At 45.7% G+C, this 26449-nt stretch overlaps 1 protein-coding gene across 2 annotated transcripts in view; it reads left to right on the top strand.

Moving 5' to 3' along the window:
- galntl6 (polypeptide N-acetylgalactosaminyltransferase like 6) overlaps positions 1-26449 on the top strand; it is an 801537-nt gene that overhangs the window by 320317 nt on the left and 454771 nt on the right. For both annotated transcript variants that reach the window (XM_078396864.1, XM_078396865.1), the window contains one exon: positions 3480-3646. In XM_078396864.1, the coding sequence (XP_078252990.1) occupies positions 3480-3646 (167 nt within the window). The remainder of the gene's footprint in view (positions 1-3479; positions 3647-26449) is intronic.

Here is a 26449-nt window from a genome sequence, read left to right as displayed (position 1 = left end):
CTGGTGGTAAGGCCTGAACCCAAGTCGCTGGAGTTGTGAGGCAGCAACTCTATGAGCTCTATCACCCCAAACCGCTCACTTATTCACGGGTTGTAAATAGTTTGGTTCAGTTTATTGTCGCGTGTAACGAGGTACAGTGAAAGGCCATTGCGTGCTATCCAGACAGCGGCAAGACTATACATGATTACAATCGAGCCGTTCTCAGTGTACAAATAGGAGATAAAGGGAATAACATATAGTGTAAGATAAAGTCCAGTAAAGTCTGATTCAAGACAATCCGAGGGTCTCCAATGAGGTAGATGGTAGCTCAGGACTGCTCTCTAGTTGTTGATAGGATGGTTGCCTGATGACAGCTGGGAAGAAACTGTTCCTAAATCCGGAGGTGTGCGTTTTCACATTTCTACATCTCTTGCCTGATGGGAGAGGGGAGAAGGGGGAGTGGCCAGGGTGAGACACGTCCTTGATTCTGCTGGTCGCCTTGCCGAGGCAGCGTGAAGTGGAGACGGAGTCAATGGAAGGGAGTTGGACACAAAGTGCTGGAGTAACTCACGTGTCAGGTAGCACCTCTGGAGAGAAAGGATGGGTGGCTTTTTAGTTTGGAACCCTTCATCAGACCTTCCAGTGGAAGAGAGGTTGCTTTGTGTGATGGTCTGGGCTACGTCCACAATTCTCTGCAATTGCTTGCAGCCTTGGATGGAACGGTTCCCATATAAGAGTCAGGAAGTCATGATGCAGATTTATAGGGCTTTTTTAGGCTACATTTTGAATATTGTGTGCAGTTCTGGTTGTCCCATTACAGTAAGGATGGGGGGGGGGGGGGGGGGGCTTTGGAGAGGGTGCAGAAGTGCATGATGCCTGGATGAGAGGGTATTTGCTACAAGGAGAAGTTGGATAGACTTGGATTGCTTTCTCTGTAATGCCAAAGGTGGAGAGGAGACCTGACAGACACATGTAAAATTACGAGAGGCATCAACAGGGTAGACATTCAGAACCTTTTCCCCCAGGGTTAAAATATCAAAGACGAGGGCATTGCTTTAGGGTTGAGAATGGCAACCTTTAAAGGAGATGTACGGGACAGGTTTTTTACACAGAGTGGTGGATTCCTGGATTGCATTGCCAGAGGTGGTGGCGGAAGCTGAAACAATGGTGGCGTTTAAGCGGTTTTTACCTATGCACAGTGATATGCAGGGAATGGAGCAGTGTGGATGATCTGCAGGGAGATGAGATTAGTTTATCTTGGCCTCATGTTCGGCAGAGACAATGTGGACTGAAGGAGCCTGTTCCTGTGGTGTGCTGTCCTATGTTCTATGTCTGCAAGGTCTGAGTACAGAACATTTCAGTGCAGGTAGCACTAAGAACTGGTAATAAGGAATAACATCTCCCTAATACCTGGGCTTGAATGCAAAGGAAGCTCATTGCATTGCAAGTATCCATTTTAAACAGAGCTGCCTCATTCAGTGTGGAAACAGGCCCCTCGGCCCAACTTCCTCCCGCCGACCAAAATGCTCCATCTAGTTTTGTTTAGAGATACAGTGTGGAAACAGGCCCACCGAGTCCACGCCGACCAGCGATCCCCACCCACTAACACTACCCTACACACACTAGGGACAAATTTACAATTATACCAAGCCAATTAACCTACAAACCTGCACGTCTTTGGAGTGTGGGAGGAAACCAGACATCCCGGAGAAAACCCACGCGGTCACGGGGAGAACATACAAACTCCGTACAAAAAAGGACCCGTAGTCAGGATCAAACCCGGGTCTCTGGCGCTGGGGGGAGTGTTCAATGTGAAAAAAAAACACAATGTGCTGGTCAGTAACTCAGTAACTCAGTCAGTAACTCAGCTGGTCAGTCAGCATCTCTGGAGGTAATGGATAGGTGACGTTTTCAATGGTTCTATGGTGCGGTTATTGTCATGTGAAATTATTTTCTTACATATAGTCCGGTACAGTATTCCCATACCTTCCCCCGATCCTCGATTAGCAAAGGCTACAGAAACAGTCTTCTGAGCCCGCATGCAAGAGGCGCCATGTTTTGGCACCATTTTCAGAGTCCAGTCCTCGCTCTAGGTGTTATGAGCGGTGCCCGTTCCTGGCCAGCCCCAGGCTGCTGCCAGCCATCGCCTTCCTTGGTCATCTGGATCGACCAACAAACCCACGTTCCTCTCCTCGCCCGTTCACCTTTGTGCCCCGAGGGCGCCTCCCGCAGCCGGCCTCAAGGCCAGACCCCGGTTCTCTCTCCTCTCCTCCCGGCCTCGCTCCTCGGGTTGTAGTTACCTACAAGTGGAGAATTCAATGTTCATACCATTGGGCTGTAAGCTACCCAAGCAGAATATGAGGTGCTGTTCGTCCAGTTTGCATGTGGCCTCACTCAAGCAATGGAGAAAGCCCAGACAGAAAGGTCAGCCTGGAAAGGGAAGAGGAGTTTATGTAGTTAGCAACCAGGAGATCCAGTAGGCCTTAGCCACCCAAATCCTATGATGGCAACAGAACACCAGGGAACACCTCTTGCACAGCTGTGAGCTTGTTTCCTAACTATGTTTTGCACGAATGTTTAGTATTTTGCATAGCTTTATTTCCTTTCCCGTCTTCTAGAATTAATGTGTAATATGTGTACAATTTATGTTTTTAGTGTGAAGAATGGTCTCGACCCAAGTCGAAACATCACCTATCCATGTTCTCCAAAAATGCTGCCTGACCCGCTGGGTTACTCCAGCACTGTTTGTCTTTTTGTGTAAACCAGCATCTGCAGTTCCATGTATGAACAATCAACACAGATTCCTCTCTTTACTTTAGGCTTCAGAGATAGAGCATACGGGCTGATCATTGGTCAGCGTGGAAACAGGCTCTTCGACGCACCGAGCCTGTGCCGACCAGCAATCACCCCGTGACACTATCCTACACACTGGGGACAATTTTATCGTAGACAAATAACCTGCAAACCTGTACGTCTTTGGAGTGTGGGAGGAAACCAGAGCACCCGGCGGCGCGGTGGCGCAGCGGTAGAGTTGCTGCCTTACAGCGAATGCAGCGCCGGAGACTCAGGTTCGATCCCGACTAAGGGCGCTGTCTGTACGGAGTTTGTACGTTCTCCCCTTGACCTGCGTGGGTTTTCTCCGAGATCTTCGGTTTCCTCCCACATTCCAAAGACGTACAGGTATGTAGGTTAATTGACTGGGTAAATGTAAAAATTGTCCCTAGTGTGTGTAGGATAGTGTTAATGTGCGGGGATCGCTGGGCAGCGCGGACTCGGTGGGCCGAAGGGCCTGTTTCCGCACTGTATCTCTAAATCTAAATCTAAAATCACCCGGAGAAAACCCACGCGGTCACGGGGAGAACATACAAACTCCGTACAGAGGGCACCCGTGGTCAGAATTGAACCCGGGTCTCTGGCGCTGTGAGGCAGCAACTCTACCGCTGCGCCACCATGCCACCTACTCTTTCTGTGCCCAACCTGCTGTTTCCCTTCCTCCCCAGCTGCAAGCAGAAACTGTACCTGGAGAAGTTGCCGAACACCAGCATCATCATCCCTTTCCACAACGAGGGATGGTCGTCGCTCTTGCGGACGGTGTACAGCGTGGTCAACCGCTCGCCAGATCAGCTGGTGGCAGAAATCATTCTGGTGGACGACTACAGCGACAGGGGTAAGTGACGGCATGGGCACTGCTCTGCTCTACTCACCCCTCTCCTTGTGGCCCTCTGTGTTATTGTACTCCTGGCTTGCTGAACTTCCACTCGCAATGTGCCTTGTATATATTTTGATATGTCGCTACCAAGGATAGAAATGAGATATAACAATTCGCGTGGCCCCGTGTTGTAACCTGCAGACATTGAACCTTGCTCCTGAGGTCTGGAGACTTCAAAAGAGTCCCTGAGTAAAACTTAGCGTGCATGTTACAACATCAAGTTTCTGTTTCAATGCACGCGGCAGAGGATGGATTTCTAACAATGTTTTCTGAAGAGTTTACTCAAGTAATGGCTAATTCTACCTTGATGCATTGACTCCAAATGCAGCGTAAATACCAAGTGTCCTGGGGATTTGTATTGACACAGGCAAGGGAACATTCAAGTTACATCAGTCAACCTTTAGAATGCAGCATCTAGGTTTACTCAAGAATGCCAGAGTGACTAGTATCCCTGGCCATCACAGTGGCGGGCTCCCATGTAGTTGTTTACATGTCATATCGAGGTCTGTTTTTTGTGTAATCTACTGTAATAATAGCCCAGTGTGGCGCGTCTTGGAGGGATGACTGGGTCATTCAATGTTGTCCCCCCAGTTTTTAGCTCCCAAGGTAAAACCATGCTGCAAATGCTGTGGTTGTGAGTTGGTGTTGATACAGAGGAAGCAATTTTTGACTTCGGGGAAAGACGGAGTTGCCAGTGTCACCCCTTCACCCAACTAGACTGGAACGACTGAAGATATGATCATTACTCGGATACGGTGAACATCGAATCATGGGGGTGGGCAGGTGGAGCTAAAAGACGGAGAGGTAAAACAAAAGATGTCATCTAAAATGCTGAACACACCTAACATTGCCGGCAGCGTCCGTGGAGAGAGAAACAGAGTTAACATTCCAGATCAAAAGTGTTTTGTCAGACAGAGTAAAGAGACAGATAGCACAACTAATGTCTTCTTCAGAAGTATTATTCATGTGCACAGCAGAATTCCAAAGGGGGAGGGAATTGGAGGAAGAGGCAGAGCAACAATCATTGAAGAAGACAGTGACTCACCAAAGTTATGATCTTGAGGAACATCTCTGAAATCAATAGAGTCAGGTGTAGGGGAAATGGAAGGAAGCTTCATACGAACAACATGAGATGTTGTATTCAAGAGTGTGTTCGATTTAGCTCTCAGGGCTAACGGAATTAAGGGATATGGGGAGGAGGCAGGAACGGTGTACTGATTGTGGACGATCAGCTATTATCATATTGAATGGCGGTGCTGGTTCAAAGGGCCAAATGGCCTACTTTCTATGTTTTCTATGAGATACCGTGCCTTGCTTCACAGCCTTGGCTCATGAGAATGAGGGGAGTTTTCAGCGTTGCACTTGAAATAACTACTGTACCGCTTCGGAAAAGTGGTATCTCTGCGAGGAGATCTGTTCACCATCGTTAACTTTTACACCAAGTCTCACAGAAAGTGAGCGTTGCTTTCCTGCATTCACCTCGCTAACATTAACCCATGGCTTTTGAGTGTGAATTGACAACAGTACTCATTTTTATTCAGATAACGCAGAGAAACAGTGTGGTGTAAGACAAGCTAAGATGCAAAGGACACATTTGCAACTGTCTACGGATGATGTTTTTCAAGGGTCTGAGCCAACACTTCAGTGATGGTCAGTTAGTAGTTTGGTTAAACTTGTGCATTGAATTGCCTCCAGCCTTTCAGTCATGTTATTGCCAATTTGAAGAGTGCCTGTTATAAAATGTGTCTTTTATTTTTTCATTTATGACATTACATTTGTGCTAGGCTGTTTTGGAAAGGCTATCCAAAGGAATTTCTTCATGAAACCTACAGTTGAAATCTGAAATTCACTCTCTTACCTACGGACGTGGGGAGACCTAAATAAAATTCTGAATTCTGTATTGTGATGTACAATGATTCAATGGCACTTTATTGTCACAAGTACCAGGGTACAGAGAACCTCTTTGTTTTCCCATAGAATACACAAAGTACGCAGAGTTGCAATGTACCTGGTGCCGATAAAGTTACAAAAGTACTCATTGTGGCCCAATGGTCCGTCTTTGTTCTCGGAGGCCCCCTCCTGCAGGGTCCCTCGTTGTTCTCTATGGCCCCTCCCCACCAAGTCCCTCTTTGTTCTCGACGGCCCACCTGCCTCTCTGCGTCCTGCCCTCGACCCGACCGCCTCTTCCCCTCATACAATTCGCCAGCGGGCAGTCCCTCTCCACTCCTGTCCTTCAGCCTTCATGCCCACGGGGTGCCTCAGCAGGACCTTGAAAGCCCAGGGAGGTTAGACACACCTCCCCCTCCCCGAACCACCTCCTGCCGGCCCTTTGTCCATCCTCCGCCGTCGTCGTCGACTCTCTCCTCCCAGTTTCTGGTCTTCGAGGGCGAGCAGGAGACGAGCCTCGTCCCAGTCCAGGCGGGATCCGGGGCCGGCTGCCTGCCAGGGCCTGGCAATCGCCTGCACGGCCCCGTGTTGGTGACGCTGGTGGGTCGGGGCCAAGTCTGGTGGTTGTTCCATGTCCTTAGTTTAAGAATGAGGATTATGAGAACCAACATGCGTTACTAGAGTTAGCTTACAGAACATAATAATTTTTCACTGAGTGACGCCTTACTCCTGTTTCTATATTATTGTTACATCTTTACTCTTTGTACTTTGCTGAGCTGAGGCCTTCAGTCACATTGACAAGTTCAAGTGACCCTGCAGAGAATGGAGCACAGGGATGAGCCATAAATAGATTTGCGTTTGGTTATATATCTTAATTGTCTGCCTCCCTTGCACTTGTTGGGTCATGAGGGTGGAGAATCATTTCTACCAATGTGACCTACCTTGAGTATTGTCACAGAATTATTGCCAGTTGTTTTGGATTAGAATGACTAGTGTGCTCTAGAAGGTGAAACAGAAATTAAGGATGTACAATCAGTAGCTACTACTGAAATATCTGCAAAAAATTCCAAGGTGCTTGTCAGAAGCATTGCCAAACAATAGTTAGGTGATTTAGCGCGTAGGAAGGAACTGCAGATGCTGGTTTAAACTGGATAGATATAAAATGCTGGAGTAACTCAGCGGGGCAGGCAGCATGACTGAAGAAGGGTCTCGACCCGAAACGTCACCCATTTGTTCTCTCCAGAGATGCTGCCTGCCCCGCTGAGTTACACCAGCATTGTGTGTCTAGAGGAGATTTAGTATTTAGAGCTCGAGCGTGGAAACGTGCACTTTGTCCCACCGAGGCCGCGCCGACCTTTGATCTTCCATACACCAGTTCTATGTCAGCCCAGTTTTACATCCGAAGCATGAGGGGCAATTTGCACAAGCCAATTAACCTACAAACCTATGGCGCCAGAGACCTGGATTTGATCCTTGTCTTTGTGGAGTTTGCAAGTACTCCCTGTAATCACGTGGTTTTCCTCCGGGTGCTTCAGCTTCCACCACATCTCAAAGACATGCAGGTTTGTAGGTTAACAGGCCTCTGTAAATTGCCCGTAGAATGTAGGGAGTGGATGAGAAAGTTGGATAACATGGAACTAGTGTGAACAGAGGATCGATGGGTAGCGTGGACTCGGTGGACCGAAGGGCCTGTTTTAATGTTGTATCTTTAAACTAAACTAAACTAAATCAAAGCAAACCAAACCAAAGCAAAGATAGGCACAAAATGCAGGTGTAACTCAACGGGTCAGGTCGCATCTCTAGAGAAAAGGGATAGGTGTCATTTCGGGTTGGAATCCATCCATTCTACATCACCTATTCCTTTTCGTTGGAGATGCTGCCTGACCCGCTGAGTTACTCCAGCATTTTGTGTCTATGTTATAAACCAGCATCTGTAGTTCCTTCCTAAACCGGATTGAATCAGAACACAATAGTGCAAGCCAACGTACGCATTGCATAGTGCAATGTCTATAGTAGTTTGATGCAGGGGTCAGGTTGCGTTTAGGGCTGTGCAAGATGCTTCAAGAGCCTAATAGCCGATGGGAAGCATCGTGCTCTGAAACCTGGAAATAACAGTCTCAGGCTCCTGTGCCTGCTTCTCTGCTTCCCCATGTGGCAGTGAGATAAAGGTGTGGCCAAGGTGGTGTAGGTCAAACCGAACAAATTGATCATGAGCGACCTGAGGAGATTTTGGATAGTTGGTCAGGATTAATGAACTTTTAAGCTGAGGGAAGAGAGATGGAGGAGGATAGGAAGGAGATTGCAGTGCACAGGTTTAGTTTAGTTTAGTATTGTCACGTATTATTGTCAGGTACAGTGAAAAGCTTTTTGATGCATGCTATCCAGTCAGCAAAAAGGCTATACATGATTACGATCAAACCGTCCACAGTGTACAGAACCAAAGTCTTTTATTCACAAAATGCTGGAGTAACTCAGCAGGTCAGGCAGCATCTCAGGAGAGAAGGAATGGGTGACGTTTCGGGTCGAGACCCTTCTTCAGACTGATGTCAGGGGGGGCGGGATGTACTGGTTGGCCAACTACCCTCACTAGAACTTTTCATCGCCAACTGCCGGCGTGACATTAACCGCCTCAAATTCTCCACTCCCCTGACTAACTCTAACCTCTCCCCTCCTGAACGTGCAGCCCTCCACTCACTCTGCAACAACCCTGACTTTTATTCACCAGCAGAACTAAAGTCTGTGGTGCAACCAAAGGTACAATCCATAGAAGATCATAGTTTGGGGCAGGTTTTCTGCACAGAGTAGTGGGCACCTGGAACACACTGCCAGGGGTGGTGGTGGAGATAGATACGATAGCGGCGTGTAAGAGGGTTTTAGATGGATGTACAGGGAATAGAGGAATAGACACCAAGTGCTGGAACAACTCAGGGGGTCAGGCAGCTTCTCTGCAGAAAAGGAACAGATGACGTTTTAGGTCCGCACCCTTCTTCAGACTTCTTGTTTAGAGTCTGACGAAGGGTTCCGACCCGAAACGTCACCTGATCCGTTTCTCCAGAGAAGCTGCCTGACCCGCTGAGTTACTCCAGCATTTTGTGTCTATCTTTGGTGTAAAGATAAAGTCCGATTGAAGATAGTTCGAAGGTCTCCAATGAGGTGGATGGTAGATTAGGACCACTCTCCAGCTGGTGAGAGAACAGTTCAGTTGCCTGAAGACAGATGGGAAGAAACACTTTCCTGAATCTGAAGGTGTCAGATTGAAACAGAGGATTGCCAATGAGCCACATATATAAGAATGCAAATATTGCAGCTGGTTGTAAGACCAAAGGACTTAATGGACGACAGGCCCAAAGTGCTGGAATAACTCAGCGGGACAGGCAGCATCTCTGGAGAGAAAGAATGGATGACGTTTCGGGTTGAGACTCTTCGTCAGACGGTCTTTATGGAAACGGGAAGGGGAAAAGTAATGGAGGGATTTCAAAACTAGAAGGGGAAATTATAAAATAGGTTATTGCTTAGCTAGGAAATGAGATTCAATGGGCCTGAAGAAGCAAGAGGTGCAGCCTCAGAATAAGTAAGGTAGCTCAATCTGAATTCATATCACCAGGCCATCGGAAGCTGAAGTGCCCGAGGCAAATTGTTAAGCTGTTCCACAAATATAAGCATCAAAGGTGTGATCTTCGTCATTTGGGAGAAAGCTCGATCCCGCTGTATAAAGTGCACCAGCCATTCATTGGGATGCCGCTTCAATTTTCCAGATAATTAACTTAGTCCCCACGATGGGTTTCCAGGAGCTGGGTTTTTTTTTTGACCTGGTGATAATGCAATCGAATTCCATGTGCAGCTGAGGGACGTTTCTCATTTGTTGAAGACATAATTGCATGTAACGCCTTCAATGAAATTCCTTCTGTGTTTTGTCCGCTGGCTGGTGGCAATGAGGGTCATCTCCATCGGTCCTTGACTTCCATCATCCGACTTCCTTGCTGTCCTATCTTTCTCAGCTCCTCCACTGCAGCGGTTTTGATGATCTTCCCTCGGGGCACGTTTAATGCGTCGGGGATTAATCTTCAGAAAATGTACCGTATCGAAGATCCCTTGCCTTAGAACTGAAGTGATATGGCCCGAGGGGCTGATCTACTTGCAAACGGTGTTGGAAAAAAAAAGAGAGATATCAGCAGCTTCATTCTAACCCATTTACACCCAGACCATCACACAAACCAGCTAGTCTCACCCCGGTCCCTCCCTCTTCTCCCATCTCCCATCAGGCAAGAGGTGCAGAAGTCGGAAAACACACACCTCCAGATTCAGGGACAGTTTCTTCCCAGCTGTTATCAGGTAAGCGGACCATGAGCTACCATCTAGCTTTTTGGAGACCTTCAGACTATCTTTAATCACTTTACTGGACTTTATCTTGCAAAAAAGCAATTCCCTTTATGCTGTATCTGTACACTGTGGACAGCTTGTATTGTCTTTCAGCTGACTGGAATTGAACTGAAACTACACCCAGACCACCTCACAAAGCAGCCTCCCTTCCATTGACTCCATCTACATTTCACTGCCTCCGCAATTCCCTCCAGCATAATCAAGGACCTGTCTCACCCCGGTCACTCCCTCTTCTCCCTTCTCCCATCAGGCAGGAGATACACAAGTTTGAAGACAAATAACTCCAGGTTCTTCAACCATCCAACAATAGGAACAGCTTGGAACAACAAAGGACTTCAGATGCTGGTTAATACACAAAAGGACTCGCAATACTGGAGTAACTCGGCATGTCGGGTAGCATCTCTGGAGAACATGGTTCGGTGACATTTTGGGTCTGTCTGAAGAAGGATCTTGACCCGAAACGTCACCTATCTCTGTGCTCCAAAGATACTACCTGACCTGCTGAGTTACTCCAGCACTTTGCATCTCAATAAAAACAACTTCCTTCTATTAACCGTGACTGAACTATTTGCCACCACTATTAAATCTCCTCTAATTACAAGCGGCACGGTGGAGCAGCGGTAGTGTTGCTGCCTTACAGCGCTAGAGACCCAGGTTCAAACCTGACCACAGGTGTTGTCTGTACGGAGTTTGTACGTTCTCCCTGTGACCGCGTGAGTTTTCTCCGGGTGCTTCGATTTTATCCCACATTCCATAGACGAGCAGGTTTGTAGGTTAATTGGCTTCTGTGGGTCGAATAGAACTAGTGATCGTTAGTCAGCGTGGAGTCGGTGGGCCAAAGGGCCTGTTTCCACGCTGTATCTCTAAAAAACTCTTTGTTCCCATTTCTCTCTTCTAATCTTGTCATGGGGATTCCTCATCCTTGTCACCATGCAGCTCAATCATTTCTGCCGTCTTCCCATTACCTTCTCATCCTTCCTAAAGTTAAGTTTAGTTCAATTATGGTGATGCAGCTGCCTCACTGCTCCAGAGACCTGGGCTCGATCCTGACCTCTGCTGTGGTCTACGTGGAGTTTGTACGCCCTTCCTGTGAACGCATGGGTTTCCTCCGGGTGCTCTGGTTTCCTCCTACATCCCAAAGACATGCGGTTAATTGTCCCTCTGTAAAATTGCCCCGAATGTGCATGAGTGGATGCGAAAGTGAGGTAACTGAGGAGAATGCTGTGGCAGATTGATCAACAATGTTGCTGGAAGGGACCTCACTCAGTCTTCAGTCTGATACAAGAAGCTGAGGAAAGCCTGCGGAGCATGTTACTTGTTAAGATAGACACAAGGTGTTGGAGTAACTCAGCGGATCAGGCTACACATTCCTATTCCTACAAATTTTGTCTATCTCCGATATAAACCAGCATCTGCAGTTGCTTCCTACGCATGTTACTTGTTGATAGACACAAAATTTGGAGTAACTCAGCGGGTCAGACAGCAGCTCTGGAGAGAAGGAATGTGTGACGTTTTGGGTTGAGACCTTTCTTCCTTTACTCCAGAGATGCTGTCTGTCGCGCTGATTTACTCCAGCGTTTTGTGTCCATCTTCTGCTTCAACCAGCATCTGCAGTTCCTTCCTACATGTGTTACTTGTTAATGTGTGAACAAGACTCGCTGCCCTGTAAAGGTCTGTCCTGTGGCAGAACCTAATAATCTACCACAATGCTGAAGTGTTAATTAGAGCAGTTCACAGAACAAACATTCAAAGGGAAACAGAGCACATGCGACCTCCAACTGCAACTTCATCTTTCACAGGTCACCCAATCTCTATTAAGGGACTGCTTGCATGTTGGAGTTGCTAATATTCTGTTTACTAACAGAAAGAGTAATTGAAGATTCTGACAAGTTTCACCCTTGAGGGTGTGACTTTAAATGACATTAATTTATAATTAATTTGAAAATCCTAATTAAACCCATGTTTTTGCTTAATATTTAATTAATGCATCTCCAGATATCGCTAAGAAGATTTAATATTTAATCCTTCTTCAAATGTCAATTTTTACATTTTTTAACTCTCCCAGTGATCACCACTTTCTATCAGCTGGGCAATATGTGTTACTGCAGTATTAATGAGGCCAGCATTTATTGTCCATGCATGAGACCCCTTCAAAGGTTCAAAGGTCTGGTTATTGTCACGTGTATTAAGGTACAGTGAAACTCGAATTACCATACAGCCATACTAAAACAAAGCAACAAGACACACAACTACATAAAAGTTAATAATATAATAATATATTCCTTTATTCGTCCCACACCGGGGAAATTTAGTGTTACAGCAGCAAAGTGGATAGCAAGAGAGCAAGAGATCCTTCATTATAAATAAAAGATACATAAATTGTCATCAGTTTTCTGTGTGTTCTTAGCTGTTATTGTTGACTCGTCTGCTGGGAGCAGTGCTGGTTGTGCAGTCTCACAGCAGCGGGAAGGAATGACCTCCTATATCTCTCCTTCACACACTTGGGGTCAAGGAGTCTGTCACTGAAGGAGCTACTCAGTGCAGTGACAGTGTCCTGCATGGGGTGGGAGTCGTTGTCCAGCAGCGATGTTAGTTTTGACATCATCCTCCTCTCTTCCATAAACGTAACATAAACATCCACCACAGCGAATTCCCCACATTCCTCACTGTGATGGAAGGCAATAAAGTCTAATCTTCTTCTCTTTATTCTCCCGCGGTCGGGGCAGTCGAACCATCCGCAGTCAGGGTGATTGAAGCTCCCGCAGCTGGCGATCGAAGCCCCCACGTTGGGGCGATCTAAGCTCCCGCGTCAGGGCGCTCGAAGCTCCCATGTTGGGGCGCTCGAAGTTCCTGCGGCTTGGAGCTCCTGAAGTCGGTCTCTAACCAGGGGCCGCGAGCTCCACGATGTTAAAGTCCGCAGGCTCCCGCGGTTGGAGCTCCGAGGTCGATCACCGACAGGGACCGCCAGCTCCACAATGTTAAGTCCACAGGCTCCCGCGGTTGGAGCTCCTGAAGTCGGTCTCCAGCAGAGGCCGCCAGCTCCTCAATGTTAGGCCGCAATGCGGACGGAGATACGATACGGAAACAAATCGCATATCCGTCGAGGTGAGAGATTTAAAAAAAGTTTCCTCCACCTCCCCCCACCCCCCACATAAAACAAGCTAAAGAACACTAAAACATACATTTAACACAAACTAAAAAACAACAAAGAAGGAAAGGACGAGACAGACTGTGGGCAAGGCTCCACCGGTGGTTTACAGGGAAAGAAGGCATTGAATCTCCTTCTAAATCTGAATTCCACAGATTCACCACCCTCTGACTAAAGAAATTCCTCCTCGTCTTCTTTCTAAACGAGTGTCCTTCTATTCTGAGGCGAAGCCCTCTGGTCCGAGACTACATCCTTTCCACATCCACTCTTTCCAGGCCTTTAATTATTGGGTAAGGTTCAATGAGGTCACCCCCTCCCTCATCCTTCTAAACGTCCAACGAGTAAAGGCCCAGTGCCGTCAAACGCTCATCAAACATTAACCCAATCGTCCCCAGTGTCATTCTCGTAAACCTCCTCTGGACTCTCTAACGCCAACACGTCCTTCCTCAGATGTAGGGCCTGAAACTGCTCAAAATACTCCAAATGGAGTTCATTGCTGCAGAGTGGAATTAATTACCACAGATGGCTGAGGAGGCCAAGTCAATGGATACTTATAAGGAGGCGATTGGCAGATTCTTGATTAGTAAAGGTTTCGTTATGAGGCAAAGGCAGGAGAATGGAGTTGAGAGGGACAGATAGATCAGCCAATGTGTTGCCAGGGGTGGTAGTGGGGGTGGATATGATAGTGGTGTTTAAGAGGCATTTAGACAAGCACATGAACATCCATGGAATGGAGGGATACAGATCATTTTTACGGTTGGGGTTAATTTAATTTGGCATTGTGAAAGTACACACCACCAGACTCGGGAACAGCTTCTCTGTCTCTGTAATCAGGCTTCTGAACAATCCTTCATTCACTTCTACCCTATGGTGGACATTGGACTTTGTCGATGGAACTGATATGCTACAGTGCTCTACAATGCTGAGAAATATATTCTTCACTCTGTATCTTCCCCTTTGCTCTATCTAATGTACATGGGTTTGACTTGATTGCATTTACGTATGTTATATCATATCTGTTTGGATAGCTTTTCACTGAACCTCGATACACGTGAGAATAATAAACCTAAACCTACCTGAGCTCGTTCTACTTCTCTATATTGGGTCCATATGTCTCTAACCCATTTATGTCCAGGTTCATGTCCAAATGTCTTCTACATGTAATTGTTCCTGCCTCTTGCCACTTCTTTTAGAAACACTTTCCACATACACACTACCCTCTGTGTGAAAAGTTTGTCCCTCAGGCCCCTTTAAATCTTTCCCTTCTCACCTTAAACCTACGCCCACAAGTATTGGATTTCCCTTTCCTGAGATAAACTGACCATTTACGATCTCTGTGCCCCGTCATGTTTTCATACACCTTTATAAGGACACCCCTCAGCCTCCTACGCTCCAGGGAAAAAATGTTCCAGCCTATCCATTCCCTTCTTATAACTCAAGCCTCTTAAATATGGTAACATCCCTGTGAATCTGGAGAAACAAAAAACTGCAGATACTGGTTAATACACAAAAGGATACATCATTCCAGCCTAAGGCCATCCATCCTAGAGCTAGGTGACCGGAACTGCACTCACCAACGTCTTGTATAGCTTTAACACGATTAAACAAAAGTTTAATCCGGCTCTTGAATTAAACACTGAGAGGCGGCACAGCGGTAGAGTTGCTGCTGCCTTACAGCGCCAGAGACCCGGGTACTACGTGACTAGGCTACTGTCTGTATTACTAGGCTAGGCTACTGAGATTGCAGGTTCTCCCTGTGACCACATGGGTTTTCCCCGGGTGCTCTGGTTTTCTCCTACAGTCCAAAGACGTACAGATTCGAGGAAGGGTTCCAACCTGTGACGTCACCTATTCTTTTTCTCCAGAGATGCTGCCTGACCTGCTGACTTACTCCAACATTTTAGGTCTATCTTCGGTATAAACCAGCATCTCTGGTTCCTACCTACACAGGTTTCGAGGTTAATTGGCTTTGGTAAAAAACTGTAAATGACCCTAGTTTGTAGGATCGTGGTAGTGTATAGGGTGATTGCTGGTGTACGGCAGACTCAGTGGGCCGATGGGCATATTTCCACGCTGTATCTCTGAGGTCTAAAGCCTAAAATCGAATTCCCAGGCCTAGGTTCTCGCCATTACATGCACAGGCATTGTTTGACTTTAGTTTGAGTTGAGTTTATTGTCACGTGTACCGAGGTACAGTGCGTGCTAACCAGTCAGCGGAAAGACAATACATGATTACAATCGAGCCATCCACAGTCTTCAAATACAATAGACAATAGATAATAGGTGCAGGAGGAGGCCATTCGGCCCTTCGAGCCAGCACCGCCATTCAATGTGATCATGGCTGATCATTCTCAATCAGTACCCCGTTCCTGCCTTCTCCCCATACCCCCTGACTCCACTATCCTTAAGAGCTCTATCCAGCTCTCTCTTGAATGCATTCAGAGAATTGGCCTCCACTGCCTTCTGAGGCAGAGAATTCCACAGATTCACAACTCTCTGACTGAAAAAGTTTTTCCTCATCTCAGTTCTAAATGGCCTACCCCTTATTCTTAAACTGTGGCCCCTTGTTCTGGACTCCCCCAACATTGGGAACATGTTTCCTGCCTCTAACGTGTCCAACCCCCTAATAATCTTATACGTTTCGATAAGATCTCCTCTCATCCTTCTAAATTCCAGTGTATACAAGCCTAGTCGCTCCAGTCTTTCAACATATGATAGTCCCGCCAATCCAGGAATTAACCTAGTAAACCTACGCTGCACGCCCTCAATAACAAGAATACAGGATGAAGGGAATAACATGAGTGACGTTTAGTGCAATATAAAATCTAGTAAAGTCCAATCAAAGACCTCCAATGTGGTAGATGGTAGCAAAGGACCTGCCTTTGTGGGCCGAAAAGCCTGTTCTGTATTTAATGAGCAAATCTGATAGTCTTACATAACCAATCACATTATTCCCCTCATTACTCTTCCTCCGTTATTAATTCCAGGTTATTTAATTCATTGTATTTTAATTTCCGAGTTGCCGTGGTGAAATGTGGTGAACCTGTGTGTCCAGATCATGAGCTCAGGCCCTTGCATTATTGGTCCAGTGGCTTAGCAACCGCACACCGCTGACGACATCACGATGTATCTATGGCAACGGGACCCAAAATAAAAGATCCTTCAAGTGCCACTGAGCAAATAAAAAAGGCACCGCGGCACAAAGTGAATAAAATTTTTAATACGGGTTTACTCAAATACATCAAACAGAAGCCATCTCAGCTGGTGGGCACAGTCCAGTGCTCAGTGGTCGGTACTCAGACGTCACGGCATCCCGCCACCTAATGCAATTGCTTTACTCTCTCCGGTCTGCTCCGTGCAGTTCTCAAAGAGTGATTTAAATGAGCCTTAAAGAATCATTCTTTCAGCTCTCCTTCGTCGTGACATTTAGGAGGCAGCAGCGATGCTGGATAGTTATGGTGTTGCTCAATGCATTGATGAGGTGTGCCGTGGTGCTATAAAGGTTGTTTCCCCTGGCAGTGCTGCATGCTGGGCACCTTCCTCTCCCTTGCCTACACAGGGTCGCCGTGGAAGGTGACTTCCTTTACAGTTACTCGTGGAGACAAGAGCTCGTTAAATTCCCATGTCTTCCGAAGATTTTGTTGTAAGTTTGAGGCTGCATTGGGAACAAAACCAAGGCACACCAATCTCACGTCTGAATCAGTCACGTATTTGTACTGCGCAGGAACAGGCCCTTCAGCCCATCATGTCCATGCTGACCGCAGAACGTATAACAGTACAGAAGATAAGCACTTCTTCAGAAGAAGAATTCTAACCCTAAATGCCACCTATTCCATTTTTCCAGAGATGCTGTCTGACACGTTGAGTTACTCCAGCATTTTGTGTTTATCTTCAGTATAAACCAGCATCTGCATTTCCTTCCTAAACGTAGAACAGTACAGCACAGCAACAGGCCCTTCGGTCCATTAGTCCATACTGACCATAGAACATAGAACAGTACAGCACAGCAACAGGCCGTTCGGCCCATCATGTCCATGGCAACCATAGAACATAGCACAGGGACAAACCCTTCAGCCCACAATGTCTGTGCCGAACATGAATCCAAAACCAACTCTTATCTGCCTGCACATCATCCATATCCCTCCTATTCCTGCATATCCATGTGCCGATCCAAAAGCCCCAACACTTGCAATCAGTCAAGTGTTTTATTGTCATATGTGCCAAAGCAGAACAATGAAATTCTTCCTTGCAGCAGCAGGACAGATATGTAAACGTACTCTGTAAAACCCGTAATAAATAGCAAAAAAGGTTCAGTGAACATTGATTAAAAAACAAATAAATATACAATAATAGTGTAAAGTCAAAAACAATGCCCCCAAGCCAATTTAGTTCAGAGTTTATTTGAATGTTATAAGGTCCGCCAAGGTCTACCAGATCTCCCAGTTGTAACCATTTTAACTCCCCTTCCCATTGGGTTGTAAGCTACCCAAACGGAATAGGAGCTGCTGTTCCTCCAGTTTGTGTGAGGCTCCACTCTGGCAATGAAGGAGACACAGGACAGAAAGGTCAGTATGTGCATGGCAATGGCAATGGCAATGAGAAGGGGAGTTAAAATGGTTTGCAACTTGCCACTGTGAGTTCTTTTCCAATTGCGTTTCTTTCATTCATGCTATGTTGTGTTATGTTGTGGAAATGATGCTGGGCTACGGCATAGTTACGTTACTGGTAAACTGGAGACCCAGATTATCGATCCAGAGTTTAGTTTAGTTGAGTTCAGATATACAATGCAGAAACAAGCCCATCGGCCCACCGAGTTTGCACCGACCAACAATCCCTGTACACTAGCATTATCCTACACACAATTTACAGTTTTTACCGAAGCCAATTAACTTACAAACCCGTACGTCTTTGGAATATGAGCGGAAACCGGCGCACCCAGGGGGAACAGACACGGTTACGGGGTGAATGTACAAACCTTGAACAGACAACACCCATAGTCAGGATCGAACCCAGGTCTCTAGCGCCATCAGGCAGTAACTTTACCGCGGCACCTCTGTGCTGCACTCAGGAGATAGGTGACCAAGTCCCATGACAGCACCTAAGTAATTTAGATTTTGATAATGAAATAAAACTAGACTAAGAAACATAACATCAGTAATGGTGTTCTTGAATCACAGAATTATTGCAAAATAGAACACAAGATGACAAATAGAAAATAGAAGCAGGAATAGAGCTTTTTGGTCCCTCGAGCATTCCCCAGCATTCAATATAATCATGGCCGATGGGTTTCAGGCAGAAGGAGGCCATTCTGCCCATCAACTCAATGCTGGCTCTCTGTCGAGCCAAACAATTGATTTAAATTTCCTTACTAATTCCCCTATGCAAAATAAATTACACTCCCTATTCCCGCAGAAATGGCTTAAGACTCCAGAGAAGGAAATAATTTCTCCATTCTGGTCTGGTCTATATCAACTACAGACCCATCAGTGTATCAGATCATGTGAGGAATAGATAGAGTAAATGCACAGTCTTTCACCCAGACTAGGGGAATCAAGCACCAGAGGACATAGGTTTAAGGTGATGGGGGGAGATATTTAGTAGGAACCTGAGGGGTAACTTTTTTACACAGAGGGTGGTGGGTGTATGCAACTATCTGCTAGAAGAGGTGGTTGAGGCAGGTACTATCACATCGTTTAAAAAAAATATTAGGACTGGAATGCGGATAGGACAGGTTTAGAGGGATATGGGCCAAATGCAGGCAGGTGGGACTAGTGTAGATGGGACATGCTGGTTGGTGTGTGTAAATTGAGATGCTGTTTCCACGCTGTGTGACTCTATCACCATTGCTGGCTCTCAATTTAATTGAAGGAGCCTCTTTAACAGCGGGGCCCAGGATAACAGGATCAGGAGTTGATAGAGGCTAAACCAGGATGGGCAAGTGATTTCCTTCTCTGATGTTTTAAACCGCTACTGTAGGAGTCGGAAAATAAGTTGCAAGTAGATGGGGAAAGCAGCGAGGGAATGAAACCAATTGTCTGTCTTGACAGAGAGCCAGCATTGAGTTGATGGCTAGAATGGCCTTCTTTTGCTTGAGACACACCAGCCATGATCATACTGGATGTGGAGCAGGCTTGAAGGACCAAAACGTCCATTTTGGCTTCCATTTTCTTTTAGCTTTTATTATCCATTCCTAGTAGTTAGGCAACACAGTGGCGCAGCGGTAGTGTTGCTGTCTTACAGCGCCAGAGACCCAGCTTCGATCCTGACTACAGGTGCTATCTGTATGGAGTTTGAAAGTTCTCCCTGTGACCGCAAGAGTTTTCTCCGGGTGCTCCGGTTCCCTCCCACATTCCAAAGACATGCAGGTTTGTCGATTAATTGGCTTTGGTAAATGGTCTCCAGTAAGTAGGATAGAACTAGGCTGGTGGGTGTATGGAATGAGCTGCTGGCGGAGGTAGTTGAGACAGTTACTATCGCACTGTTTAAGGCAAAATTGGATAGGTACATGGATAGGACAGGTTTAGAGGAATGAATGAATGATACTTTATTATCACATGACATGTCACAGTGAAATTCTTTGTTTTGTGTACCATACACAAAGCCAAAAGCAGGCAGGTGGGACTAGTGTAGATGGGACATGTTGGTAGGTGTGGGCCACACAGTCTGACTCTATGACACTTTGACCCTAATTTAAACTTCCCAGCTGCCATTATGGGTTTTAAACTGTGTCTCTGGATCAATGGCCTGGCTGCATGTTCAGGAATTTAACTGGTATATGACCGTATCCTCAATGCCAGTGAACCTCATGTACGTACTACTGCTACCAATTCTGAAGGTAAGTGGTTTTTTTATGGGTGCAGTGGGACTAGGTTTAATTTAGTTCAGAGATACTGTGCGATAACAGGCCCTTCGGTACCCTGAGTCCATGCGGAATAAACAATCACCCCGACACTAATTCTACCTTACGCACCGGGACAATTTACAGAGGCCAATCAAACTACAAACCTGCACGTCTTGGGAATGTGGGGAAAAACCGGAGCACCCAGAGAAAACCCTAGACAGGGTCCAGAGGAGGTTTACAGAAATGATCCCAGGAATGAGTAGGTTAACCTATGATGAGCGTTTGTCGACACTGGGCCTGTACTCCCTGGAGTTTAGAAGAATGAGGGGGGACCTCATTGAAACTTACAGAATACTGAAAGGCTTGGATAGAGTGGATGTGGAGATGTTTCCACTAGTGGGAGAGTCTAGGACTAGAGGTCATAGCCTCAGAATTAAAGGACGTTCTTTTAGGAAGGAGATGAGGAGGAATTTCTTTAGTCAGAGGGTGGTGAATCTGTGGAATTCTTTGTCACAGAAGGCTGCGGAGGCCAAGTCAATGGATATTTTTAAGGCAGAGATAGATAGATTCTTAATTAGTACAGGTGTCAGGGGTTATGGGGAGAAGGCAGGAGAATGGGGTTGGGAGGGAGAGATAGATCAGCTGTGATTGAATAGCAGCGTAGACTTGATGGGCCGAATGGCCTAATTCTGCTGCTATCACATGATCTTATGAACCCGATTCTCTGGCGGTGAGGCAGCAGCCGACAGGTGAATCCTGAAATAGTCCTTGCAGTTGCAGAGCTGTGCACACTGCCATTGTTTGCTATCGGGCTTCTCGGAGTGGGATTAATTAATGAGTCTTGCTGTGCTATTTATAAAGTCACCTCTGTAGCAATGTGATGCGCCTTAACAACTGTGAAATCTGTAGCGTCCTCACCTTTAAGATAGCGCTCCTAATTCAACCACAATCAAAGGCAGTTTCATCTCCCATTTAAGCTGCGTTATGCACTAGCCTGTCAGAATTGCGCATTAAATTGCATATATTTATGCCACAAATTCCACATTTCAGAGTCTAATTGGATCCTGGCACTTGCTTGAGGTGAGCTTCAGAACAGTTAATTTGACAGCTTTTCTACATTTGCAGACATTTTATAGCTAATAGCAACCAATCTTAATGGTTTCATTGTATGAATGAATGTCATTATTATGCAGTGTCCTGGTTTCTCATCTTAATAAGCATCCAGTGGCATTAGAATTATTACTGTTACTGAAGAAGGTTAATCATGGTGTGATAGTGCAACAGGTATTGAAAGTCTCTCCTAAGTCATATTGCATTTCAAGTCATTAGCTATGATTTATTTCTGTTCGTCTGCAAAACAATTCCGAGATGCCCTTATTAAAAAATGTATCCTTTTCCGAAGTTCAATCTTAGCTTTCCCCCAGTGATTCCTTTGGAGTTTTCACAGAATGGTGAAACAAAGGAATCACTTTAATGGAAACACTCCATTTATTTTGTACTATTATAGTCATCGTTTCCTGAGACTATTTGAATTATCTGTAACCTCACAGATTTCCTTTAGGTTTTGAGTTTTGTCTTTTCAAGTATAAGTCTTTGCATATTTGGTAAACGTCAAAAATATGTTTTTTTTTAATGTACTTCATCTTTTCCTTAAAAACCCGGATGTCAAAAGTGTTTAATTGTCATGTGTACCAACAATGGAAATAATAAAATTCATACTTGCAACAGCATAATAGGCCTGTATATACAATGCACAAAGATAATATATAATTTAAAACATTTCAATAAATTAAACTGTATAGTTTAAAGGCATAGCATTGAAAGAGGCCATTTGGCCCACCAAGACCATGCCAGCCATGCACTAGTTCTATCCTACACACAAGGGACAATTTACAGAAGCCAATTAACCTCTCTTTCATCCCAGTTGTGCGCGGCACAGCGGTACAAGGGTAGAGTTGCTGCCTCACATCGTCAGAGACCCGGGTTCGATCCTGACTATGGGTGCTGTCTGCATGGAGTTTCCATGTTCTCCCTGTGACCGTGTGAGTTTTCTCTGGGTGCTCTGGTTTCTTCCCACACTCCACAAAGACGTGCGGATTTGTAGGTTAATTGGCTTCTGTAAATTGTCACTTGTGTGTAGGATAAAACCAGTGTACTGGTGATCGCTGGTCGCCACAGATGGGCCCGTTTCCATGCTGTATCTCTAAACTAAACTGAACTAAACCAAACTAAACTAAACTAAACACTTTGTGTCCTTTTGTGTAAACCATCATGGGCAACATTTAATGATACTTGGACAAGTGCATGGATAGTTTAGTTTGATTTATGGTCACGTATACCGAGGTACAGTGAAACGCGTTTGTTGCGTGCTAACCAGTCAGTGGAAAGACAATACATAATTACAACTGAACCATCCACAGTGCACAGACACATGGTAAAGGGAATAAGGAAAGGTTTAGGAAAGGTTTGGAGGGATTTAGATCAAATCCAGGCAAATGGGATTAGTTTAGATGGGCCATCTTGGTCAGCATGGATGAGTTGGTCCGAAGGGTCTGTTTCCGTGCTGTCTATCTAAACTAAACTTGAGGGAGTGTACAGTCTGCAGAGTCCCTTTCCTATTTTAAACACCTACGAGGCGCACTGCCCTTTAAATGTGTTGCTCTTCCCACAGGGTAAGCTTCTTCAGCTTGAGCATCTTTATCCCCATATCCATTCAAATCAATCTGTTCCACTGCTCATCGCAGATTAGATCACTTCTTTTCATTACTCCCAGATCCCCTCTTATTAACTCCACCACTATTCCAAATCACTGTTGAATATTTCAAGACAGTGAGATGAAACTCGTGCCCTTTCTCAACCTTGAGCGATGCCTGTGTTTACTCCATGATTTAACTTGCCTTCCAGCCCCAGGAACTCAAATCTCTTCATAAGTGCTCGTGTCTATCAGTATCACAGCAGTCCAAAACTGTGTTCCTGTTTAGCTTTACAGTTCAAGAGATGTGGATAACACTCATGATTATTATCATTTATTTTACTTTTGTCCCTGAACCAGTGAAGTGTATTGTAATGGTTTAGTTTAGTTCAGTTTATTATTGCCATTTTTTTTTTTCAATCAGTGGGCAGCAGGTATACGAAATGAGCTGCCGGAGGAGGAAGTTGATGTAGGTTCTATAATGACATTTAAAAGACGTCGAGACAGGTACGTGGATAAGAAAGGTTTCGAGGGTATGAGCTAAACACAAGCAAGTGGGACTGGTGTAGATGGGGCCTCTTGGTCAGCATGAGAAATTGGGTGTAGGGCCTGTTTCCACGCTGTCTTGCTATTGAGGGCGTGCAGCGTAGGTTCACTAGGTTAATTCCCGGAATGGCGGGACTGTCGTATGTTGAAGGGCTGGAGCAATTAGGCTTGTCTACACTGGAATTTAGAAGGATGAGGGGGGATCTTATTGAAACATATAAGATAATTAGGGGATTGGACACATTAGAGGCAGGAAACATGTTCCCAATGTTGGGGGAGTCCAGAACAAGGGGCCACAGTTTAAGAATAAGGGGTAGGCCATTTAGAACGGAGATGAGGAAGAACTTTTTCAGTCAGAGAGTGGTGAAGGTGTGGAATTCTCTGCCTCAGAAGGCAGTGGAGGCCAGTTCGTTGGATGCTTTCAAGAGAGAGCTGGATAGAGCTCTTAAGGATAGCGGAGTGAGGGGGTATGGGGAGAAGGCAGGAACGGGGTACTGATTGAGAGTGATCAGCCATGATCGCATTGAATGGCGGTGCTGGCTCGAAGGGCTGAATGGCCTACTCCTGCACCTATTGTCTATTGTCTATTGTCTATTGTCTGACTCTATGACTCTAAGGTCACTTTCACACTTAAAAGGTATTTGAGCAAGCACTCAAATCACTAAAGCTCAGAAGGCTGCAGACGAAGTGCTGATAAATGGAATTGGTATCGATGCGTACTTCATAGTCAGTGGTGATAGGGTGAACCGAAGGGCCTGTTTATGTGTTGTAAGACTCTATGACTTTTTTTTCCTGTCCAGCCGGCTATCACGGTGGTGCAGCGGTAGAGTTGCTGCCTCACTGCGCCAGAGATCCAGGTTCAATCCTGACTACGGGTGCTGTCTGAATGGAGTTTGTACGTTCTCCCCGTGACCGCGTGGGTTTTCTCCAGGGGCTCCGCTTTCCCCCCCACACTCCAAAAACGTGCAGGTTTGTAGGTTAATTGGCTTTGTTAAAAATCGTAAATTGTCCCGAGTGTGTAGGATAATGCCAGTGTAGGGGAACGCTGGTCGATGCGGACTTGGTGGGCCGAAGGGCCTGTTTCCATGCTGTACCTCTAAACTAACATTATTTAAAAAGCAGAGTTCAATAATAAGTACTGGTGCTTCAGAACATTGTGGGATACAGGTCCAATACCAGAGACTTGAGCATAAAAATGTAGGCTGACTTCAACCAACATTGCAATAAACACTTCTATTCATATTTTTTAATATTCCTTAAGAATGAGGCCATTTGGCCCATTGAGTCTATGCCAGCAAGCAAAAGCATTCCCACGACTCCCATTCTTCCACTTGTTTCCCTTACAATCTATTCTCTGTCACATGTCCAAACACTCTAGTGATGTTGAGTCATTAATCCTGCCAGAGGATTTGAAGGATTATCTCTCCATTGATGTGCCTGTTTTCCATGCCTCAGAGATGTAAAGCGAGGATTCTTGATTCTAGTTGAAATACAACATTCTTTGAAAGTGCCGTCACAGGTAGTAGATAGGGTGGTCAAAAAGGCTTTTGAAACATTAGCCTTCATCGGTCAGAGTATTGCATATAGAGGTTGGGAAGTCATGCAGTTATATAAGACGATGGTGTGGTCACTTTAGGTTATCGTGTTCAGTTTTGGTGACCATGTTACGGGAATGATGGTGACTAGTGTAGATGGGGCCTGTTGGTCGGCATGAGCAAGTTGGGCTGAAGGTCCAGTTTCCGTGCTGTATGACTCTATGACAAGATTCCAGCCCAATTTGGTACCTTGGCCTTCAAGCACTCATTTCCTCAGATCCTCTTCTTTCATGTCAATCTTCTATGTTTCAATTGTTACATCACCGTCATCGTCCGTCCTGAAAAGGGCGCAAGCTTCCGGCGACAATCAGTGGGAGCCACCACTTGTACAGTAGATGATGGTGGTAGCAGAATTAGCTCAGGTCACTTCCAGTTTCCAGCCCCGCGACGTGGACGCTTCTGCTATGGGGCCATTTCCTCAGATAACTAGCACAGTGATGGTGCAGCGAAGGGTGGTGGTGAATTTTATCATTGATGCGTGCCTTTGTTCAAGATATCTCAGGAGGTCCATGCTTCCGAATCTTTCCTCTTGGGTGTTTATCGGCAGAGGGGAATGTTGTACAGCAGACTGAGATTGGTAGAGAAAAAAAAAAAGACACAAAGTGCTGGAGTAACTCAGCGGGTCAGCAGCATCTCTGGAGAATGGCATAGGTGACGTTTGGGGGCAGGACCCTTCCTCAGGCTGCTCTTCCATCCATGCTCCCCAGAGATGCTGCCTGACCCGCTGAGCTGCTACAACCCTCTATGTGTCTATCTTCGGTATAAACCAGCATCTGCAGTTCCTTCCTCCACATTATTATTTATTTTCTCCATTTAATGTGCCCTCTGGATTTCTAAAGCCCCATCTACAGAACTGTGGAGTTCAATTATTTTCCATAGATTTTCAGACTATTTTTCCAGTTGGCTGTCACATACATGAGTCAGGAGGTTATGAGTTCAGATACTTAAGCATAAATGTATTGATTTATGCTTTGCTAGAGTACTTTGGCAGTGCTGTGTTGTCATGTTGCTATCTTTTGTATGAGATTAAACGAGATTTGATATGTCCTCTCATGTAGGACTATTTTAAAGAGTATGAAGATCTTCCTGACATCCTAGGCAATATTTATCCTTTACTCAATACTGCTTAAAACTATGAGCTGGATATCATCATATTGTTGTCTATGGGAGCCGATGTGGACAAACTGAGTGGTATGTTACCAGCATTACAACAGTAGCAACATCCCAAAAACAATTAATTAATGAATGGGACCCAAACCCATTGTACAGATGAAAGAAAGTCTTTCCTTGCACCTGCTGGGAGTATTTCCTACATTGCCTGCATTTCTTTTACACCCTGGAAGAAATTATTCTGCTTGCATAGCCTACAACCCAACGACATGAACATTGAGGAACTTGCAGGGGTTGGTTTACAAAAGAAAGGCACAAGGTGCTAGAGTAACTCAACGGGTCAGGCAGGATCTCTGGCAAACATGGATAGGTAACGTTTCGGGTCAGGATACTCTTGGATTCACTTCTTGACCACCATGGACTGGACCACTGTCCTCTTCAGAGGTGAATTCACTTGAGAGATAAAAGGGACTAAACCAAACTGAACCTGTCTTCATAATGTGCTAGAAATTGACCCCCCCTCATCCTACTGCCCTCTAGGGGAACAAAAGCCGCAGCCTAT

This window comes from Rhinoraja longicauda, chromosome 3, assembly GCF_053455715.1.
Source record: "Rhinoraja longicauda isolate Sanriku21f chromosome 3, sRhiLon1.1, whole genome shotgun sequence".
Lineage (NCBI taxonomy): Eukaryota > Metazoa > Chordata > Chondrichthyes > Rajiformes > Arhynchobatidae > Rhinoraja > Rhinoraja longicauda.
This window is presented reverse-complemented; position numbering and strand designations above follow the sequence as displayed.